The sequence below is a fragment of the Coffea arabica genome, chromosome 7c (assembly GCF_036785885.1).
Source record: "Coffea arabica cultivar ET-39 chromosome 7c, Coffea Arabica ET-39 HiFi, whole genome shotgun sequence".
In the NCBI taxonomy this organism is placed as follows: domain Eukaryota; kingdom Viridiplantae; phylum Streptophyta; class Magnoliopsida; order Gentianales; family Rubiaceae; genus Coffea; species Coffea arabica.
In genome coordinates, this window is record NC_092322.1 from 10,419,721 (window position 1) to 10,442,682 (window position 22,962).

At 35.9% G+C, this 22,962-nt stretch overlaps 3 protein-coding genes across 5 annotated transcripts; 2 read left to right on the top strand and 1 right to left on the bottom strand.

The window, feature by feature from the left end:
• The first annotated feature begins 6,746 nt into the window (after positions 1 to 6,746).
• On the top strand, positions 6,747 to 10,340 carry LOC113700105 (very-long-chain (3R)-3-hydroxyacyl-CoA dehydratase PASTICCINO 2). The gene is made up of 9 exons (XM_027220566.2): positions 6,747 to 7,129; positions 7,237 to 7,348; positions 8,297 to 8,315; positions 8,396 to 8,484; positions 8,582 to 8,635; positions 8,760 to 8,830; positions 8,906 to 8,987; positions 9,878 to 9,974; positions 10,112 to 10,340. Exons 1-9 carry the CDS (start codon positions 7,059 to 7,061, stop codon positions 10,180 to 10,182), a joined length of 666 nt encoding a protein of 221 aa, XP_027076367.1. The 5' UTR covers positions 6,747 to 7,058; the 3' UTR covers positions 10,183 to 10,340.
• Positions 10,341 to 10,469: 129 nt separating this feature from the next.
• On the top strand, positions 10,470 to 15,720 carry LOC113698108 (cysteine-rich receptor-like protein kinase 42). Of its 3 annotated transcripts, none has more exons than XM_027217799.2 (7): positions 10,470 to 12,088; positions 12,650 to 13,186; positions 13,514 to 13,627; positions 13,734 to 14,084; positions 14,181 to 14,415; positions 14,568 to 14,715; positions 14,828 to 15,720. In XM_027217799.2, exons 1-7 carry the CDS (start codon positions 11,926 to 11,928, stop codon positions 15,083 to 15,085), a joined length of 1,806 nt encoding a protein of 601 aa, XP_027073600.1. In that variant the 5' UTR covers positions 10,470 to 11,925; the 3' UTR covers positions 15,086 to 15,720. The 3 variants fall into 3 exon arrangements, with proteins under 3 accessions (XP_027073600.1, XP_027073599.1, XP_071913843.1); XM_072057742.1 differs by having other exon boundaries at positions 11,981 to 12,088; positions 12,406 to 13,186; XM_027217798.2 differs by having other exon boundaries at positions 11,956 to 13,186.
• Positions 15,721 to 17,752: 2,032 nt separating this feature from the next.
• LOC113699255 (MADS-box protein SVP) lies at positions 17,753 to 21,537 on the bottom strand. Its single transcript, XM_027219477.2, has 8 exons — positions 20,889 to 21,537; positions 19,367 to 19,445; positions 19,073 to 19,137; positions 18,891 to 18,990; positions 18,742 to 18,783; positions 18,571 to 18,612; positions 18,298 to 18,455; positions 17,753 to 18,082 (listed from the first exon to the last, which is right to left on the bottom strand). Exons 1-8 carry the CDS (start codon positions 21,068 to 21,070, stop codon positions 18,052 to 18,054), a joined length of 699 nt encoding a protein of 232 aa, XP_027075278.1. The 5' UTR covers positions 21,071 to 21,537; the 3' UTR covers positions 17,753 to 18,051.
• Between the last annotated feature and the right edge of the window lie 1,425 nt (positions 21,538 to 22,962).

A 22,962-nucleotide genomic window follows, 5' to 3' on the forward strand; every position in this document is an offset into this window, starting at 1 on the left:
GCAGCAATAGAACGAGGCACAGTGTCTTTTGTCGTCCTCGAGCTTAGGTATGCTTTCTCAGTTGGCTGGTTTACTTTTTGCTTTGGATTCATTGGCTTTTATCGCAATAGCACATCATTTTTGCAGAAATGACAATGGGATTTGGACCCTTTCGGTTCACCACCGACACTTGGACGGGCTAGAGTGATCCGAAGAATAATACCTCCAGATTTATGGTGCCCTTAATCATTAATGCTCACTATTTGGTGTTTTTGGGGGGGAGTTGGTGTAAATGTGGTGAATCGGAAATGCATAAATCGGTGTTTAGAACTCCTATGTTCCGGTGTGAACTGTAGGAAGACTTTTGCATCTTTTAATCCTTGCATTGGAATGTGTGGTCCTTTGTATAAAATGGGAGACAAGGAATCCAACAACCTATCTATCATCCAAGAAACTTCTCTTTTGGTTTTGGCACATCTCCCGGGTTTAATTTCATCATGATTCTTGAGTCCCGTGTATTTGGTTCTGAGATTAGTACCCTGCTTGATTTTTGATTTGGAATAAGTGAAGTGATTTCATAAACTTCTTTTTTATCACGTAAGGTGGATGGTACCATCCAATGAGGATGGCTCTAACTTAGGAGAAATTCTACCATCGTTATTTGAATGCTGCTATGTATTATGATCATAATCTAATAAATTCTTGATACATCATTCAATCATGCAAACTCTTAAAATCATTTAGGAACTATGGTGAATTAATACTCATGGGTATAGTACTCAAAATCAGCTTTGACAGAGGAATGTGCAAATGACTTTTATCCTTTTTATCCCACATTTTTGGAAATACTTTGGTTTGGATGAGGTTTAGATGATGTTGGGATCAATTTTACCACTCCCATGACCATCTAATTGTATATTTTCTACAAAATTGGGATAAATTTGGCTGGGATAATCGGTCATTATTGTGTATTTTCTTTCTCTAAACTTGCAATGACCGATTCAGATCCATCAAGGGAGTTGAGGGAAGCATGTTGAGAATAATCAGGGGCACGGATAATTACAAGTCCAATTTATTTGCTGATAAACCAATATTCTCGAACGTAAAGAGTAAAATAAGTAAATAACCTTATACTTTCCTTTGTTAGGTTTATTAGAATGCATACTTCGTTGTAAATTACCGCGTAGTAAGATAAAATATTATCTTGCACCCTTCAAGTACATAATAGTAACAATTTATTTTATAAAATTTATATTCATTTTGAATTTCGAATATCTAAATTTGAAGTATATCCATTCCCTATTTTTCAATAATGCATGCAGAGGAATATAGTAAGTATCTATAAGTCGAATCAAAATCCGATTTCCAGAGCATGGATTGTATATTAAGGAAGTCATAATACTCTCAACCTTCTACTCTATGCTAGTACATAGAATCCTGTGTGTTTGAATAAAAGATTATTTGAAATAATTACTATAGTGTTTTTTGCAATGTGATGATGTGATGCGTATAAAATAAAAAAGTGATTAAAAATATAAAAATGTGTTTGCAATGCAAAAAAATAATTAGCAAATTATTGAAATCCAAACACATTTTGAAATATTTGGATGGTGGGTTATTTGAAATATTATTTAAAATAATTAATGTATCACTTCAATTGTCTATATGATGTATGTGAAATGAAAATATGATTGGGAACATAAAAATGTATGTTGGAAGATGTGTTTATAATGCGCGCAAATAATTTTTTGCCAAATAACTATTATCCAAACACATTAATTAATTAATGTTTTCTAGCCATGAACAGCAAAATTAGATATTCCCACCACAAAATTAGTTACATCAACACTAATTGCAAATGCAATTATGCAATAAGTGATTTCCCACTTAACCTCTCTTTCAACAACCATAAATGAGGTTATAAAACTAAGTTGAAGGCACTAATAGATATGTGATTTCAATAGTTAGATCAACACTAATTGCAAATGCAATTATGCAAGAAGTGATTTCCCACTCAACCTCTCGTTCAACAACCATAAATGGGGTTGTATAACTAAGTTAAAGGCACTAATAGAGATGTGATTTCAATAGTCAATCCACTTATATTTATAGGTTATATTCCCACCACAAAATTAGTTACATCAATATTACTCCTTCGTCCAACTTTGATAGTTCTGGCTTTTTTTTTCACACAGTTTAAAAAAAATAGTTAATTTTGTTGAAACAATCAATTTATGTACCTATTTTTTTAAACTACCCTCACATTAATTAGAGTACAACTTTATGGAAACTTGAATTGATGGTAAAAAAAAAAATCAACTCTCATTAAATGGGGTAGGTTTATAGTAACAACAACTTACATTGAATAAGGGTATTTTAGAAAATTAAAATATAACTACATTTTTCGATTGAAAATTGGATTATAATTTGGGACAGACGAAAAAAAAAAACAAAACTATTAAAGTGGAATGGAGGGAATAATTGCAAATGCATCAAGTGATTCCCCACTTAATCTCTCTTTCAACAACCATAAATGGGGTTATAAAACTGTGTTAATGGTACTAACGGGGATGTGACTTCACCAGCCATCCACTTGTATCTATGGGTTTGAGAGCTGAGATGAATTTAAGATACCCGGTTTGTGGGGGCAGAATTCATGAAAGTACTTTTTTCTGTATTTTTCCTGAGAAATGTGAAACTTTTTGACTTGCCGTACTGAAAGGGCAATTAAGCCAATCCCTGAACTAACGTGGAAAGACAGTTTTGTCACTCCAGAGTCAAGACTCTCTCCAGACCCTGTTGACCGGACCCTAGTTAGTGCAGGCGGGCAGCTATCATCCTCCATTAATGGTTCTGCGTCTTCCTCCCCAAAAACTACCTAAGGTGGTGTTTGGATTTTTTTAGAAGATCCAACAACCATGGATTGGACAGGGTTATAATTGCTGTATAAGAATTCTGGCGGGTTTAGTCGGCCTCAGAGTCACAAACAAACATTACGACAAAATATGCAACAAAAATCCGAAGGAGGAACTAATCAGTGAAAAATCCCTTTTTTTGAATTGTAGGTCAGAATTTGAACCCTATTTATCGTGAATAAAACTTAAATAAAGGTATCAGAGTATCTCTTTGATCTAATTAGGTCTGTATACCTATCTGCTAGTTCTTACATAGTCTCTTTAGCTTCTTTCGTCCTGTAAAATAGGATAGATTAAATTATACAATTGTTATCGTTATCGAAAAAAAAATGCAACAAAAAGAAAGATGCTTGACTGTCAACAAACATAGAATACTACTTACCTATAAATCCCATTTCATACACCAAAAAATCAAAGTTACACAAAGTTAATGATTTAACAAATTTTAGCATTTCATCAAATCACAAAAGGATGATTTAAGTTCTTTTATGCCAGCTAAAACGCCAAGGTAAGCAATATAAAGAACCATTATCATCCGCTTGATACATTGACAGCGTGTGTCTTGGTCTTGCAATAATGAGATGTGCCTTTTATTCATATAATACTTCCGTGGCACATCGCTATTGCGAAGGTTATATTAATTGATAATTTGTAAAATCTCTTTAAACGACTCATCATCGTTGGTTCTGAAAGACTCGTAGTGACGATCGAAATAGAATCGTTGTTTGGTGTTCTTTATGGCGGTGCAATACGTGATGTCATTATTGTTTAACAACTATCAAGCCAACCCCCACAAAACACAAGTAAGGTAAATAAAAGAAAGCTTCATCCTCTACCGTTTGTAATCGCAAGGATTACAAGCTAATGTACAGCCTTACACGTACATATTATCGTCCTACTAAGTACTAGTAGTATTAACGATGCTCCTCAATATGTTCCACCGATGACTAATTGTGGAATGTGACAAGTGACATACTCAAGCAAAAATAAGCTGACAAATTACTAGGAAAGTCAATTTTTTGTTTTTGTTTTTTTTTTTTGCAAGCGGAAGGACTCGAATTCGAGACCTCTTGCTTACACTCCCTCCCCCGTACCACCCAACCCAACCCTCCCCTAGAAAAGTCAATTAATTTGTACTAATAATGCACATAGAATATTGCCACAGGATTTACATTTTTAAAACAAATTTTTTGGCTCTTGACGCAATAAGCTTATAGGTGGATGCCCCGCCCCTTTCACGTAGGAGATAACGATGAGCAAATAATTCACAATTGGATGCTGTCATTCTTTCCCATTTCTTCTGTATTATTGGCCAGATGTGAAATGATGGAAATTGACGTAGAAGTGACAGTTGTCCTCTGCGCATTGAAGAAAGATTAAAAGTTAATGAAAAGAATAAAATGCATTAAACTTGTTGTGATTTTTTAATTAAACTTAAGTTATCCCCGTGATTTTCACCCTTCAGAAAAGAGGCACGTACAATGCATCAAGAAAAGTTCTCCGTTTCAACCCACGTTGCAACAAGCTGGAAAACGAAAGGAAATCGTATTAAAAGCTTATTGAGGGGGCAAAACAAGGACACTGGCGTAAAGCATTGGATCACAAAATCTCTTAAAAATATGATGCGCCTCCTGATTTCTCTCAATTGTACATATATTTTTATCATCGATATCCAATCATGAAAAGGACATTTACTTACTTTTTTGAGTTAATATTTTATTGCCTCCATCGTATCGCTGTAGATTTTGGCTTATTCTGACTGTTTGGATTGTAAATTATTTGAGATATTTTTATTGTAACATTTTTTGTGATTTGATGTATGTGAGATAAAAAGGTAATTGAAAAGAGAAAAAGGTGTATTGGAAATTGTAATGATGATGTAAGCAAATAAATTTTGACAAATAATCCTCTATCCAAACAAACCCTAGTCTAGATTCATTTCCCTTTAATGTCCCATGAGTTGCATAGAGCGCACAACAATTTATCATGATGGATCTTTAACAAGATTGGTGTAAAAAAAAAAAAAAAAAGAATGTTAAGCCTTGTTTGGATTGCGATTTTTTATCGGAAAATTATGTCGTTTTCTGTGATTATATTTTTCTATTATCTTTTTCTCTCATATACATCAACTCGTTACAGTAATTTTTCCATGAAAAATCATGAAAAATGCAATCCAAACACAACCTATATCCTATATGCTATTTTGAATATTGCAAAATTATGCTATGGAAGGATTGTGTCACAAAAAGGAAGAAAGTGTGTGTTCCAATGCAGATTCTTTGTGACAAAAGGTTTACACAATTTACTTATTCATTTAATGATTGTGGCACAATAATAAACTAAAACAACATAACCAAAGAGCCTTTGGTCTAGTCGTTAAGATTCAGATATGAGAAATAAGATGTTTTAGGTTCAAATCCTCCTTTTACCTTCCTCACTTTTTAAATTCCACCCTCTTTTACTAAAAAAAAAATAATTAAGAAAAACTAAAGCAACCGATTTAGTTTACATCTATACTATTTTTTAAATATATTTTTAAAAGAAACTAAAGCAACCTGGTTAGCTTCCATCTACACTATCCGGTATTATGGTTATATGGCTAATATACTTACTTTTTTTTTTTTTAATTAGTTGGCAACATCTATACTATCATATTTTACATAGAAGGAAAAATTCAATTGAGATCTTATTTGATAACTTAATTCAGTACTTAAATTTAATAGATTTAAATCTTAACATATTTGGACCGTTTGATAACAAAAAATTGAACATCTAAATTAATTAAGTAGCACTGAATTTCTTAGAGAAAATTTGTTCCCAAAATTAAGTGATAAGTTATTCATTTATCATTGAATGTATTAGATTTAAATACTTAACAATTCAATAACTTAATAGATTCAGATTTCAGTTTTATTAAACACGCGCTGAGTTGTATAAGGGGTTAAAAGGAAGACAGTCTCATCCAAACCAAATAGCTGTTTTATTACTGATTTTTAGAGTAGAATCATAATCCAAAAAAAAAAAAGAGCTTATTTTTCTGCTTCGGACCTTTTTTTTGGGGTCATTCGGAAGGCTTTAGGCCCATTACAATTGCAGTCGTCAAGGTTTGCTAATTCCGATTCCGTCATGCCCCAAAGTGGTGGATGGGGAGGCTCTTGAAGGAGAAAAGACCCTGGTTTTTTTAATCTCCCAAAAATGCCAAAAGCAGCTTACACTAATTCAGAATACTAAAAATACGAGAAAAAGAAAAGCTATTTTCTAATCAAAAACTAAAATCGGATGTATGGATTAATTTTAGACCAGGCCTGAAAAGTATTTTTGCAGCGTTGGAGGAATATAATTTGTACACTTCTGCATTCTTACTCACTTCCTGGTTAGGTTTACCCAAATTCACACACAATCGCTTGGGCCTCAATCTAAGTATACTGACAATTGAAAGCAAAAATCGAGATATCAACCCATCCATCCCTAATTGGGCCACAGCCCATACTGTCCTAAAATTCAAATGCAGTATAAATTAGATTCAAGGGAAGCGAATAAAGTTGAACGTGAATTTGCATATTTATGCGAAAACCTCTCACTCAATTTTGTCATGCCAAGTAAATCATGGACTATTTTCAGCATTTTGAGTAATAAAATTTTTTGTCAAGTAAATCGTATTTAGTACGAGATTCAAAAAAAATATTTTCAGCAAATATTTTTGACAATTTTTAGCATTTTGAGTAATAAAATAGTTTTTTATTCAAAAAAAGAAAGAAAGAAACACTTGCAAACGACGTCGTCTTTTGACCCAACTTCCTAGTGGCGATGCTAGTACTATTTTAGTACGGGCTTCAAATCATCAAACAGATTCAGTTGGCAGTTGAAGCTTACGACTACGAAGCAAGGAGGCTGCAGCAGATCCCAGCCCTCAACTGTCTCTATATGTTCAGTTGGCAGTTGAACTACTCACCAATTCTGTGTATTCACCACCCGCCCCAACCGGCAGTCCTCCATTACTATTGCTATTTATTACTAGTAGAATTCTTCATTTCTCTACCTCGAGAAGTTGATAAGGTTCCCTCAGTTTCTCCGCCGTCCTACACTGGAATCTCCGAACTTCTTCTGTATCTATAGCTCTCTAGATTGAGGGGGAGGAGGAGGAAGCAGGCTGTATATTGTCCGATGGCAGGGGTTTTATCAGGTCTGAAACGCCTATACCTCACCATTTACAATTGGACCGTCTTCGTCGGATGGTAATTCTTCTTTTACTCGCTTCTTCGGAGTTGATCTTATTTCCTTCGGTTATTGAATTTTCTTTCTGCAATTAAATCTTGGTTTCAATTTGATTTTTTTTTACCAGGCTGCAGGTGTTTTTTCTAGCTGTGAAGACCCTCAAGGAGTCGGGGCACCAACACGTCTACGATGCCGTTGAGAAGCCTCTGCTTCTAGCTCAATCTGCTGCCATCTTAGAGGTGATTCCTTTGGTTTCTTAATTTTATTTTCTTTTCTGAAACTTCTGGTCTTGTTTTATATTTAAATGGGCATGCGGAGACATTACTGGTGTAAGATTTTACTAGGATATCTACAAGTTTTGACCTTTATGTAAAATTGAATGAGTTTGGCTGCCCACGTCTAGTACCCAGTATTTCCTTGAGGCATGGGAATGTATGATCTTTGAAACTTAGTGGAATAATGTAGCTTATAAATAAAATGCCATCTAGTGGACAGAGCTAAGTCCTTGTATTGGTCGGGCAGAACGTTACGCAGCCCTCTTGAGCAGTTTGTTTCGTGTACTAGTGAAATACTTGAGCTGATTGATATCAGATACGCTTCTGGGATTTAAGGATGAGGCACTTGCTCCATGTGTGGTGGTTGTGTACTGAGAAAGTGAGTAATGGAGGCTGAGAGCAAATTACTTTGGTTTGCTGTATACTGTCAATGCTGTCAAATGCATTTTAGTCAGAGGAGGTATTGTCTTGGAGTGTTTGTGCTTAGTAGACTATTAGGATTTTCAGTAACTAGAGGAGTTGAAATCATAAAAATTTGATCAAAGAGTTATTATGCCACTAGAGAAAACATATTATTACTCAGAAGTATTTGGATAAAAATCTTCTTGTCGATGTGAGACTCTCTGGGGCTTCATAGTGGGTTTGTACATATGAGAAAGAATATTGTTTGATCCTAGAATTATGAGATAAGCAATTTCATACAAATGCTCAACCTGTTTTCTGTGGATGATATGATAAATGTACGCCCCGGTACATAGTATGCAGTTCTCCCATCCTTTTGTCTATTGTAACTTTACAATTTTGATGAAATTTAGTTTACAAATGGGGATTCCATTTCTTACCTGTCAAATCTAATATGTACCTAACTTCTGTTTTCTGTCCTTTTCATCCTGTATGCTTTATATGGAGCAGATAATTCATGGTCTAGTTGGTAAGTGGACTCACTGATAAGCTAATAATAGCACTGTAGATTTTTGTATCAAAACAAACTGATGGTTTTTCCTTCAAAAGGCTTGGTTAGATCTCCAGTTTCTGCGACGCTGCCACAGATTGGTTCAAGGTTATATGTAGCTTGGGGAATTTTGTGGAGCTTTCCTGAGGTTTGAGCCATTGATGCTAATAGGTTTTCTCCTCTTTTTTTTTCCCTTAAATGGTGAGAGAATTTTATATTACAAAAATCTATCTTTCACCTCACAGGTTAGGACTCATGTACTTGTTAGCAGTTTGGTCATTAGCTGGTCTATCACTGAGGTAAACCTTTCATATTCATGTGCGTTTAGTTTGCATTTACTCTAGAATCTCTTGCCTCACTTTATTTTATTTATTGTTGGAAAATCAATCTCACTTGAGAATGATTTACTTTCTTACACTTCAGATTATCCGATATTCATTTTTTGGGACAAAGGAAGCCTTTGGCTCTGCACCTTCATGGCTTTTGTGGCTTAGGTATGAACCATGCAACTGTGATATGGAAGCCATGGTGTTTATCAGTCTCATTAATTATTCAACTGTGTGCTTCAGGTATAGCACCTTCCTCTTGCTGTACCCAACGGGCATCACGAGTGAGGTCGGTTTAATATACAATGCCTTACCTTTTATCAAGGTAATGAACTAAATCCTGTAACAAATTACGCTAATCTACTGTCAATCATTGCCCTTAATGTCTCTTGTTTGGCTAGTTAATATTGGAGATATCCAGTGCAGCAGGAGTTGAATGCCCCTAGCACTCTTATTACATATTACCATACTACAGAATTACATTTTTGCCAATGGAAAGAACTTCTCGATTGTCATAGAATGAATGACTTGTACATTTTAGTTTGTGTGATTGTCATAAGGTTGATGATGCAGTCCTGTAGAATCATCTGTGTTCTCAGTTTGCTCATCTAGTGATGGACTTTTTGAGAGTTTTAGCATTCAGCAGAACATTTTCCTAATCTAGACATGGATTGCAATATCGTTAAGTGGTTATGGTGAAGTCTCTTGCAGAACATTTAAGCTCACTTTGCCTAGTGGTTAAAAATTTGGACGACAGCAGACCTAGAAACTTTTTAAGCCGTTGAATTGTATTGCACTTTAAAATAATTGCCCAAATCTAAATTTCTTTTGCCATGCAGCAGTAATTTGACAGTTTGTTTGAACTCCCTTTTATAGCTTCAAACTCATTATCAAATCTCTGTCATTGAACACAATAAACAGATATCCTAATCAGTTGTACATGTCTCCTGGGTGCGCATCTGTTTTAACAGAATAAGACATAATTTCCTGGTAGTCGAAATCCCTGTAAAGTAGTCTCTCACTATTGAAATACTTCCTTTTGCAAGTTCATCTTGTTATTTACTGTAATCAGCATGTGCTGTATTCCATGCTTCTGGGTATTTCATTTCTACGATGCTTCACGCATGGCCATGTACTGCTGAAATAGTTTGTAGAAGTTTGTGAGAGCTTTCTTAAAAGAAATCGACTTTCTTGACCTCGTGAACTCTTTTGCAGGAATCCGCAAAATATTCTGTATTGATGCCCAACAAGTGGAACTTCTCATTTGATTACTATTATGTTGCATTTGTCGTTCTTGGTGTTTATGTACCAGGCATGACTTTCCTTCCTTAAAGATTGTTTATTTTGTTCTATTGGCTCCAAATACTGGTCCATCAAAGTTAAAAAACAAAAGATCAATTTGTATTCTCTTTGCTGTTATTAATCAACAACCGCTGCTGTCCCATGCAGGCAGTCCTCACATGTATACCTATATGCTCGGGCAAAGGAAGAAAGCTCTCTCCAAATCGAAAAAGGAGTAGATTCCTGGAACTGATATATGCTTTAAATTATGATTTTACAAGAATTATCTATGTTTTTTTTTTTTGACATCTATTCAACTTACTGAATGTAGTTTTCCTATTAAATTGTCACGCGGAAGTTTGAGACAATATATTCCCTCGTTTTCCCATTACCTAAATCATACTATTAGTTTTCCCTGATGCAAGATTAATTACCATATGAGCCCTTTGGGTCTGATAATTGTCTTTCTCATACTTCAGAACACTTTTTTTAAGTTTAGTCGTCCGACAATAGCCTTGGCAATTGACACAGTTCGCATGGTCTTTTCTAGTGGGAAAATACCGGTTTTCATCCCCAAACTTTGGGGTAAAGACACATTTCGTCCCTTAACTTTTGGGCACGATACATTTGATGTCTGAATTAATAATTTTTGACCAATGTCATCCTCAAATGGCAATTTAGCCAATTTTTAATGGAACTGGTCACGTGAAAATCACATGACCGTTAAGTAAATTTAAATCACATTTTTAACAAAACCTGCCAGTTTCCCATAAAGAACTGGTATGTTATGGGCAATTTATTATTTTTTTTAACTTTCACATATTTAATTTATGTTAAATACAAAACATACTAGTTTTCCTTTGGGCGCTATTTAACCAATTTTTCCTATAAAGAGCTGGTATGTTTCCCATAAAGAACTGGTACAAAACATACTACAAAACCTGCCAGTTTTCCATAAAGAACTGGTATGTTATGGGCAATTTATATATTTTTTTTTAACTTTCACATATTTAATTTATGTTAAATAAAAAACATACTAGTTTTCCTTTGGGCGCTATTTAATCAATTTTTTCTATAAAAAGCTGGTACAAAACATACTACAAAACCTGCCAACTTCTCATAAAGAGTTGGTATGTTACGTGATTAGTTCCATTAAAAATTAGCTAAATTGCCGTTTGAGGATGACATTGGTCAAAAATTATTAATTCAGACATCAAATGTGTCGTTCCCAAAAGTTGGGGGATGAAATGTGTCCTTACTCCAAAGTTTGGGGATGAAAACTGGTATTTTCCCCTTTTCTAGTACACTCTGGTGTTGTTTCTTTCAGCTTAGTTTTCATAACTAGAAATTTGGCTCCTCAATCAGAAAAAGTTCGCCCCTTTGGCTCCAAATTGCACTTGCTCGCCTTCTCTCTTTCAGATGTTTGAGATGCCTGTCCAAAGCTATAAATAGGTGCTAAAGATTTGGGGGTTCAATTCCTCACCGACACACAGCTACCAGCCCCCCGAATTGTGAGCTAAATATACCATCTTTGCGAGTGAGATGAGAGACGTGTCTGCTGGATTGCGTCGACGAGTCATGGTCGGCTGCACTTTGCCTTGCACACACAATAAGGAAAAGAAGACTTTTTAGCGTGGGTGGCCCGTTATTTATCTGTTTTGGTTCAGTCACTTTGAGGTTCGGTCATCTCTGTTTGGATCTAGAGAGTTTTTCAAAAACTAATTTTTTAAATATTATAAAATTTTTTTAAAAGTACTTTGAAAAGGAAATTAAAATTTTTTAATATTTAAAAAATATTTTAAAAACTCTATTACTCTTAAATATTTCAAAATATTTTCTAAAAATATCGCAAAATATATTCTAAAAACTCTGTTACAATAAAATTTTTTAAGAACACTCCAAAAATAACTAATTCAAACAGTTGTAGCAGAATACTGCCCTACCTACTTTTTGAGTTTTTTCCACACACGGTTTTGAATGGAATGGGCACCTTCCTAATTAAACTGGTAGGTATTCCAAGCATGAATACCAAAATAGGTTCATCAGTAGAATGCGGGAATAAAGACAAAAGGCAGTTTCAGTTTCCTGCTTTAAGCTGGAAGGACGAACGGAGAAATACTTCATATACGTTGAAAATTCAACTAGGTAAGGCTTAAGAGCAGAAATTTAATAAACTTCGAAAAAAGAAAATTTTGTTTACTAGGCTGACTTGCTTTTATTGACTTGCCTTTGCTTTCCTTCTTCATTTAAATGCTGTAGGATTATTTTCCACTTTGCTTTGCTTTGCTCTGCTCTTCGTTCTTCATTTTGAATGCGGTAGGAGTATGCAGCAAATGTTATGAGACCTCGTGATTAGATTAATTGTGTACTAGTGCAATTAATTAAACATCTTTTAACTGCAAACCAAACTCTTTCTCGACGCCATAATCATCAAACTATCCAAGTTCATCAACTACATGCAGTTCTCGAGCGCAAATTCTGTTTATTTGGCTTCAGGGCTGATCTTCGTCCTGAAATTTTTCCCATTCCTCTCATTTGCTAATCCTCAATTTCACGAAGCTGGCCTGATTTGTGGCCAGAATATAGCACCGATAAACACCAGCTACAACATTCCCCGTTCTTCTGAAGTGGTGGAAGAGATAGAATCTGAAGTGATGGGCGAGATAGAATCTCTTGTGATTAAAAACGGCTGGGGTCTTTATGCAGGGAACAAGACAAATATATCCTTCTATGCCTTAGCCCAATGTTACCAAGATCTTGCTCCGGTTGATTGCTATTTTTGCTACCTAACGAGTCGAGGTATTAGACATGAAGCTTGCGGCCGTGCAGCATCAGGTCGAGTTTATATGGACGGATGTTTCCTGCGTTTTGACAACTACAACTTCTTTGATGAAAGCGTTGATACAACAAAAGGTATATCAAATTGCAGCAGCCGATCAGCTGGTGTTCTGAGTGTCGAAGATGTAGAGAATTTTGGAAAGAATGTTGTAAAGTTGATTGATAAAGTAACTTCAGTTGCTTTGAAGAATGGAGGGTTTGCTGTAAAGGGGTTGAATGGAGTGTTTGGCTTGGCGCAGTGTTGGAAGACTTTAAGCGAACAAGGGTGTAAAGAATGTTTAACAAAGGCAAGTCGAAATGCTATAGGGTGTTTGCCTAGCCGGGAAGGCCGTGGGATGGATGCTGGCTGTTATTTGAGGTATTCGACTGTGAAATTCTATAATGACCCGCCTAAGACTATTGCAGGTAAGTACCATGAATTATCGCACCTGTTGTATGCAGTACAAAAAGTTTGTGATGAAGAGAGAATTGATCCCAAATTGAGTTTAGAGTTGCTCAAATATATTCTATTCGATTAAAGGTGTTATCTTTGCAGTTAGAAGTGTTCTATCGATTCTGTTTCTTGCCAAGACTATCCAATTGTTTTGCCTTAACCTACATTTTTGTGTTAACCAATAGTCTTATGAGCTATCAAATTTCAGAATTAAAACTTTGTTAGAATTATTCTTCTTTCAGCAATTTCTTTCGCAGCTTCGCTTGTTTTGTTCCTGTTGACATTCTGGTTATTTTCAGGACCCTCAACATGGGGAAAAAGAGTGGCTATAGGCTCGTCTGTTGTGGCCTTCTCTATGCTCTCTCTTTTCGCTGCCTATGCATTCTACGCAAGATTCAAAAAATCCATTCAAGGTATGATAAGATGATCGATAACCAAGGCGTAAGTAAAGATGATTTCTAATGCAGTGTTTTTTTTTCAACTAAACGTAACAAATTGTTTCATTTTGTGGTGATGCAGAACAGAGAAAATTAGCCCGAATTTCACATGCATACAACAAGTCATATTTGTACTTCAAATATGAAATCTTAGAGAAGGCAACAAACTATTTCGATCCCAGAATGAAAATAGGCCAAGGAGGAGCTGGTTCCGTATATATAGGAACTCTTCCGGATGGAAAAGTAATTGCTGTAAAGAGGTTGTTCTTTAGTACCAGTCGATGGGTTGAAGAGTTCTTCAATGAGGTGGATCTGATCAATGGAATTCAGCACAAAAACCTCGTCAAGTTTTTGGGTTGTAGCATTGAAGGTCCTGAGAGCTTGCTGGTTTACGAGTTTGTGCCCAACAAGAGCCTCGATCACTACCTCTTTGGTTAGTAACATTATTAGACCATATATTCTGGTTAACAAGTTTGTGTAGCAATGCAGCGTGCACCTTAACATGGTAGACTTACAAATCACTCTGCAGATGAAAACAGAATTAAGATTCTAAGTTGGAAGGAGCGATTCCAAATTATAATTGGAACAGCCGAAGGGATAGCTTTTCTTCATGGAGGAGCCGGGATCAGAATTGTCCACAGGGACATAAAAAGCAGCAACGTGCTTCTTGATGAGGATTTTTCTCCTAAAGTTGCAGATTTTGGATTGGCTCGGCATTTTGCCGAGGACAGAACTCACCTTAGCACTGAACTTGCAGGGACTTTGTAAGAGAAAATGTTACTGCGATTAGCATTTTACTCCACTGTCAACAAATGCAATCAAGATGAACAAGGAAACATCATCGTATCTCCAGATTGCATGTTTGAAATTTTAATCATTTGCTGAAATGAACGTTTGATTTTGGCTTTGTTTACAGAGGATACATGGCTCCTGAATACCTTGTCAAAGGACAGCTCACGGAGAAGGCTGATGTATACAGTTTCGGCATCTTGGTTCTTGAGATCGTCTGTGGTAGAAAGCATAATTATGCTTCCAAGGACGACTCTGGCTCACTTCTGCAAACGGTAAAGATCCAATTCTCTTATCACCACATTTCATTTCAACTTGCTAAAGCCTAAAAGGGTTCAGATTCGCTCAGACAAGATGAACAAAAATTGTTCTTTACTGTTGGCCCAGGTTTGGACGTTTTACCAAACGGATAAACTCGAGGAATTAGTCGATCCTTGTTTGAAAGGGAATTTTCCAGCGCTAGAGGCATGGAATGTGCTTAAAATTGGGCTTTTGTGCGGTCAAGCTTCTGCTACTTCAAGACCATCTATGGTTGAAGTCGTTCAAATGGTTACAGTTCCTAATTGTGCCATTCCTGAACCAAATCAACCGCCATTTCTAAATTCTAACAGCAGTTTTCCGGCAGCCAATCCCAGCAGGTCCTGAAGCTTTGAAGTTCTTCCCTTGCTTAGTTATGTTGTTAATGTTCAAATTTCTGGGATGTCAAATGGGCTTTGTGAGTTCAGCAGACTCAGACAACGTCCATTCTAAACAGGGACGTAAAATCAAGCCATGTGCTACAAGAAGAGAAAAGAATTTTCACCTCAACGACATTCGTCCATTTTGAATCCAAGCTGTTTTAGCCGAAAGCTTAGCCCACTAAAACTCCCATATGAAACGTGTGAAAACAACAAAAGCAAACGAAGACATGCACAGCCACAGCACAGCCAGTGGAGTCAAATCTATATATGAAGCATGTACAACAAAAGCACGGAGAACAGAGGGGAAGTCACCTTCATAGTCCTTGACGTTTCAGAATCCTTAGAAAGTCACTGGTTTAATTACATCGTAGGCAGGAACCTGTCGGTGCAAAGGGAACAGCACATCTTTTTTTTACGGTACGTAAATTTGATATGTACTGATGATGGATTCGTGTGAACTAGAGCCCTTGTAAAAACAAAAATTTGTGACATAGAGCCAAGTCGATTAAATTTGTGACATGGCCGGGGGAGTGGAGGTATTAAAATAGGTGATTCTGATAGATTTGAGCCGATTAATACAAATCACACTTCTGTTACTAATTGATTTGTAGTGTGAGTAACGAATCCCATATTGGTTCCACCTCTCACGAGCATGTTCGCACAATTGTGGACAAGCGCAATAAATTACGAAACGAAGAAGACCGATCGATCTATTCCAGCCACCAGAGTAAGCGCTTAAACAGTTCTAAAAGGCTCCTTCTTCCTTTTCTTCTTCGTGCGATTGGTATTGGGACCAGCACCGTCCCCCACACCGCAGTTGAATTTTATTTTTTCAACCCTAAACATTTATTTCTTTGGGATAATTTTAGAAACCTCCCTTGATATTGATGACAATTGTGGCCACCCTCTCTAAAGTTTGAAAAATTACACTTACCTTTTCTAACATTCATTATGAAAACACACTATGATAAACTTTATGGAACAAATTTTAAGTTGAAAATGAGTACCAAAAAAGAATGTATGAAGTACCAAAAAAGAAAGATTTCGGAACATGACTTAAATTTTCCTGCAAAAAATTAAATTGAAGTTTTCGTCTAACGAATAATAGTAATAATTGACTTTTTAGCATTTAATTTGTTTTAACATATCACATAGGGATGATATTCGATATTTATTGGATTTTTTTTTTTTTTACTTACACCATTAATTGTTACCAAAACATACTTTTTAAGGAGAAATTTCTACTATCAGTTTTCAAACCTTACCGAAGGTGGCTGCAATTATCAAAAACCGAGGTTTCTGAAATTATCCTTTTTCTTTTTGTCCCAAACCAGGGTTCTTTTATTCTAGATTCATTGTGTTCAATTCGGAATCACTAAATTCTTGAACAGTTTCGCTATGATGGATTTGCTTATATGGAGGGAGAAGTCCTAAATTTCTATACCCCCTAAAGCACAACTCTTTGCCCTTTGATTCTTCCTTCCAAATGAATCTAAACAAAAAGTGAACCCTGTACCCCACTAGAACTTATATAACTGTACATTCATTATTCGTTGCTGTTTATTTTCTTGGTCCCCAAGACAAGTGGATAACGTCGGGTACGGGCTCAGTAACGCAGGCTACACTTATTGCAGTCGAATTTATTTCCAACACAGTCGACACTTCCCCAAAGGCAAAGGCTAAAAACTGCCTAATAAATCAGCAATTGCAGGTTCAGTGACACAGCAACGAATTAAAAGATGGCAATAAATTTTTTTTTTTTTGGGGTCAAAAAAAGATGGCAATGGTTACTTCATCAGTTTTACAGATTTGGCAGTTACCTGTGGTACTTGCATTATCAGGGAATGAAATAAGCTGATGCAGGGTTTCTTTCTTCTTGACCACAGAAGCAACAACTTTCAGAAATCAGAAGGGTTTATTAATATTTGTAGCAAGCACTGAATTTCGCAGTTTTCACTGCATGGAGATGTGGCAACTAGCAAGGCATGGCTAACATAAGGAAGCCAACTCCTAGAAAAGTAACTGGTTCGATATGATTTTACTTGCAAAAAAATAAATTATTTGAATGCATTACAAACATTTTTTTTAATTATTTTTAACTATTCTTTATCTGACACACGTTATATCATAAAAAGTGTTGCAGTTTTTGTCAAAGTATTATTCTAAATAACCTCCTATTAAATTCATGCTCTATATTGTAGTCTCATTTTCATGAAAGGCATTCCCATTCACGCTCTTCAATTCCAAAAATTACAGTAATAAAAAAAAACATATACTCCAAGTAAATTTTTAAAAAAATACCTAGACATGCTTTAAGTATCTTTAAGAAGCATCCCTGTTAGGATTTTAAGATTTAAAACTTGGTTAAGATGAAAGGCATCTCCAATGTATTTTTTATTATGGGTTAATAAGCCCTAATCAAGCAACGTGTCCTTAAAAGGAGCAAAAAAAGAAGAAGATAAGCCTTAACCTCTATGAACTCTATTTAAGCAATTTACCGTCAAGTGAAACTTTCTTCACTCTTTAAGTTTTTCTATAGATTCCATCACTAATGGCTCCCTGAAATTCATATTATGCAACGTACAAGCGTTTATCAAAAGTGAGATCAATAAAACCAAATGAAAGGAGTAGCTAGCACAGAATAGCCATGGCAGAGGCCTCAATTTATTAAATGCAATATCTATTAAAGTTATTGAATAGTAGCGGTGAATGAGAAAGTCTCGAAATACTGGTTAGCAATGCATCCCATTTTTACTGTCAATGATAGTTATGGTTTCATCATCTACAGTCTCATCAACTCCCTCCCTCTCTTTAAATATGCTTGCTTGGTTTTGAATCAAGAATCTGAAGTTGCTGGTTAGCTTTTACATCTTATTTCATGCAATGTGACCACCAACAACACATTCGCCCGTTTTGGTGTTACATACTGCTTTACTTTTCCGATCGACCTGAGTATGGCAGCCTGCAAAAACCAAATTCCAAGAATTTGGACTGAGAAGGTTAGGAAAGATAGCTGTTGCTGTTATCATTTAATCATTGATCTGTATGAATCTGTGATGCAAATAAAGTCATTCTGAATCCCCAAAACAACAAAAAGACAAATATGACAGTAACATGTCCCCGAATCCTTTTTAAGATATTTGTGTTGTCAATAGCTTGTAGGAATCATGGCCTTACCCCAATTTGAGAGAGGTATCAGAACTTTCATAGTCTTGTGGACCGCCGGTAGAGCTGCAGACGTTAGTAACCGATTCAGATGATTGGCCTTCCTCGTACAGAACGTTCTCTGAATCATCTGCTGCCATTTGCCCGCTTCCATTGGATACCTCCATCACCTTCAGGCAAACAATCGAAGCTGCCATAATGGGCGTGCACCAGAGAAACAAACGAGGTAATGGGGTAGGAAGAAATCCACAAGATAAGATCCCAGAGGTCCATGGCTGTACTTACCTGTTGCTTCAAACGCTCATTCTCTTCCATTAGTTGCATTCCCTGTACGGAGGATAGTTTCTCTTTTAAGGGCAATTTAAGAAGCAGAGACACCAAATATAGGAGTAAAGGAAATGTACCAAAAGCAAATGCTGGTCAAAGCTAATGGTGGAAGCACAAAAATTTTCTCACCTTTCGCTGAAGGTGATTAATTTCCTTCATTATCTTTTCGCCCTGAACAAATGAACTAAATTCTGTAAGGCATATGTATCCAAACTAGGAAATGAAGGATCAAAATTATAATACCTTCAACATTAATATATATGGAAAGAAGTTGTAACCTTTTTCTCTATCACACGGTTCAATCCAGCTTCAAGCGACCTCTCTAATTGCTGCAGATCATCAACAGTCAATCCTTGGAGCTCCTCTCCTCTCATTTGCCTGAATTGGCAATGTTAAATTTTCATAGATGCCAGTGAACATCAAAAAGAGAAAACATATTTGAACACATAGAAGAACAGACCTCAGTTGATGGCTTTTCTCAGCAACTTCCTTGCTTAATCGAGAGCAATTGCTATTCTCCACCAGCTGCATCAAATAAGATTTCCGTTCCTTTACAAATCAAATCTATGCAAAAAGGAACCAAATTGCCAAGTGTAGTATCAACCCTTCAAAAGAACCATTTTAGACTGATCTACAAGGACTGTTCACATAAACTGCGAGGATCGTTCATGTTAATCATACATAACTTCTAACGGTGCAGAATCATCGTGGAATGACAAATACAGCATCAGCTGCTTGGCCACTTGAAACTCACCTGCAGCTCAAGCGACGGCTGCTCCATTTTTTCAAGATTCTTCGAGTGTAAGTTGTGCCTTTCGAGTATTTCCTTCATACTAAAAACCACATCTAATTCAGAATCAACCAATGGAAATGTTGCAAATTGATTGTAGATGAATCAGTTAAAACGTAGGTGCATGAAACCAGCAAAAACAGCTAGTGACATTTGCCTTCGTGCTTGATACACACTAAAGCATACCACTGCTCATAAACGTACATCTGCAGAAATGTGTTTATTTGAAACAGTAGTTTATCCGTAGAAATTGATCTTCTACAACGAGTTTAATTGATTCCCCAAAATCACTTGGTTTCAAATGTGTTCGATAAGAAGTACTAGCATATCACATGTGAAAACTCCCAACTATTTTTGAAGACATTATACACAGAAAAAAGGAATTATTCCTAATTATTTTTGAAGAAAAGAAAATTAAAAGTTTAACGAGACAACAAACATTATACTAGATTAGCTTATAGGAAATTTTTGTCTTATTGTTTAATCAATTATACCTACTTTCCTTCCCCAGTCAGTGTCCAATAATTTAGCATCCAACAATTCACATCTATCAGATCTAGCATCCTTAGAGAGAGCTGAACTCACTCATTACATTGCAATGAACAACAATCAAATAAAAAACAAACGTACTTGAAACCATTTTCAAGTAAAAAACGTACTTGACAATCAAATAAAAAAGACATTTTGAAGTAATTTTTCCCTTATCTTTAAAGTTGGCAGAAACCACCCTTATCTTTTTGGGGCACGAGCGATAATTATCAGAATTCTGCAAATTTGTCATCTCTAGCGTCATGTAACGCAGACATCGGCCCAATTATTGCCTAATCTTCCTCAGTTGGATCAGTATATAAAAGCAAAAAAGGGAAAAAAAAAGGAATAATTTAATATATTTATTTTCTTCCATAACCAATATTTAACTAAGCAAATGTCTTCGGTGTCTCTCTGTCTTATTTTCTCTCCACATCTTCTAACAAAAACAACAATATATCAACGACACAAAAAAAGTAAAGTAGCTTTTTTCTCGTTACACACCATCATCTGCACTTAGAGAATCAAAACAGACACAACAATATTTTCATGAAACGAGCAAAAAAGCAATCTTGATTCGTGCTATAGCATAAAAGTGAAAAACGTAAAGAACATAGATATGCAGAAAATAACCTAGACAATGAGAAAACCTGAAATGACCATGCTGGCACTTGGCACCATAAGATCAAAAGCCCATGTTAGCTGAAACCAGTAACCACGGATTCACTAGAGGAATGATTCCCCGACAAAATTTATCAATCATTATAACCCTTTCAGAATACCAACATCAATATAAATAGTACTATATGTTCTTTTCCTCAGTCTCTCCAATGAATGCTCCACCACCTCCTACATTTCTTTAACACAAAATTCAATAAGAGCCTAGATATGCTAACTAACTATTCGTGACCAGAAATACATACAGGAGCTAGCTGATGAAGATTAACCGATCAATTACCTGGAGCTGGAATACTCAAAAAGCTTGCCAGTGGAGGAGAAGAGGATGAGAGCAACATCAGCATCGCAGAGAACTGAAAGTTCTTCAGCTTTCTTGAAAAGTCCTCTTCTTCTCTTTGAGAAAGTCACCTGCCTGGCCGTTGCGTTATCGATTTTCCTGATCTGAATCTTCTCTCTAGCCATGGTAGAAAAGGATATTATGGGATCAAAAAGTCACCAAGAGTCAAAGGTATCCAAACCCCTTGAGCAATCCAGGAATAAACCAGCATACAACGCAAAGTTTAAAAAGGACAAGAAGGGTTTCTAAAAATAGAGGGATAGAAGTAAAGGTGGAGGAGACAAGGTTAGAAAATAAATGGCGGCATGTTGCCAAATTTAGAGGGGGAATAAGGGAACAAACCCTAATGAGAGAGAAAAAGGAAAAACAGACACTTGTTCATGCGGCCATTGTTATTGGTTTAGTTTTAGATCCAGAGAGAAGCAGCAGGCAGAGAGAGAAAATGAGTAGAAAGAAGACCTGTCTGAGAAAGACCCACCAATCACCAATCAGGTTTTGGAGTAAAAGGATAGACAAATGTTTTTTGGATTGGTTGAAAAAGAATTTATTGCTGCCTTGATTGTCTTGGTTGGTTGATTTGGACTTTGGATTTGTACATTTGTCTGTGTCTGCCATTCACTATTACTGTGTGTAATTGTTTTGGGTTGGATTTGGTGACACGAGTGATTAAGTGTTAGTGCAAGTAGTACTGGACTACTGGCACCACTCCCCACCTATTTGAGCAACTCAAGAGGGACTGTTGGAAAATACGCAACCAATAAGAGGTGCAGAGAAGGAGAGAGAATAAAAGACACAGACAGAGACATGAGTGGTTTGTTTGTGAAAAGAAAAGAAAAGAAAGGGGCTTTGGAATTCAAGGGTGGAAAACCAAAAGAGATACTACCGAGAGCTATTAAAGGCGAAACAAGTTCCCTCTCCTTTGGCTCTTCTTTTGCTACAGTTGCCCAAAAGTGTTAAATCAAAGGGAATTTAGGTCCCGAGGGGTTTGCAGCTTATGAAAAAGGCCAAATTATGTTGGCTTCCCCTAAATTTATGGTGATTATGAAGACCTCCTCCCAGTTTTTGAAATTTGATTGAATTTTCTTTGAACTTTTATCTAGTTATATATGATATTTTTTTCCAATCAATGATGATCTTAGCTTTGACAGGAGTATTTGTCAAGTAATATATGTACATTCTTGGACCACCCACGCTACATTAGCTAGACTATTGTAGTGCATGGATATTGCAGCATGATTATAGCGTCTCAATAGGTAACCAGTCAAATACCATTTGTGCCACTTATATACCAAATAGAGGGAACGTAAACACGTATTATTTCAAATAATATTTCAATCTTATACTTAGATAGTACGAAAAAAATATTAAGTAACTGAAAAATGTTACCGGAAGGCTACTCTAACAGCCTCTAGAAGCTATCTGTTGATTATGATAAAGGTTAGTGAAGGTTAGTGTTATTTGTAAGTATAATAATTGAGCAAAGAGAGGAGGAAGCTAAAGAGAGGAGTACAAAAATTAAAAAAAAAAATGTACAAGGATTAAGGACAAGAAGTATATTAATTAGATCATTATCTTCATCTTCTACAGTTCTACTCCCTTTTAGTTCAGATAAAATATCACATGTCGAACAAACTTGGGGTAAAGTTTGGAGTGCCTTGGCTTGTCGCCGAACACCCCTCAAACTGCATTTACTCAACATTTTGGTAAAATCACTGCAACCGTAAATGAGTACTTAGCATGCTAAAGAACCACTCAAATCCAAGCAACTGCACTTATTTATCATTTTCAAATGTTGATATACACGTATAAGTAGATCAAACGCAATGTAATTATTAATGAACCAGGTATATTTCAAAATCAAGAAAGTTGATTTCACCCCTCATGTATCAGTATGAATACAGGACATGAACATTTACATTTCTTTGAATGTGTCATTTCCAACTACACTATCTTAGTACATATATCTCTAAGGAAGGAATAAACCACTGACTTCGAGTTCAAGGATAAATACCAAGTG

Coding starts and splice junctions, on each gene's coding strand:
- LOC113700105 (XM_027220566.2), top strand. CDS start 7,059: ATGGCAGGGGTTTTATCAGGTCTGAAACGCCTATACCTCACCATTTAC. Junction 8,485..8,581: donor TTTTGTGGAGCTTTCCTGAG/GTTTGAGCCATT, acceptor TTCACCTCACAG/GTTAGGACTCATGTACTTGT. Junction 8,636..8,759: donor TTAGCTGGTCTATCACTGAG/GTAAACCTTTCA, acceptor CTTACACTTCAG/ATTATCCGATATTCATTTTT.
- LOC113698108 (XM_027217798.2), top strand. CDS start 12,400: ATGCAGTTCTCGAGCGCAAATTCTGTTTATTTGGCTTCAGGGCTGATC. Junction 13,187..13,513: donor CCCGCCTAAGACTATTGCAG/GTAAGTACCATG, acceptor GGTTATTTTCAG/GACCCTCAACATGGGGAAAA. Junction 13,628..13,733: donor ATTCAAAAAATCCATTCAAG/GTATGATAAGAT, acceptor GTGGTGATGCAG/AACAGAGAAAATTAGCCCGA.
- LOC113699255 (XM_027219477.2), bottom strand. CDS start 21,070: ATGGCTAGAGAGAAGATTCAGATCAGGAAAATCGATAACGCAACGGCC. Junction 18,784..18,890: donor ACCGTGTGATAGAGAAAAAG/GTTACAACTTCT, acceptor TCATTTGTTCAG/GGCGAAAAGATAATGAAGGA. Junction 18,083..18,297: donor GATACCTCTCTCAAATTGGG/GTAAGGCCATGA, acceptor TGGTTTTTGCAG/GCTGCCATACTCAGGTCGAT.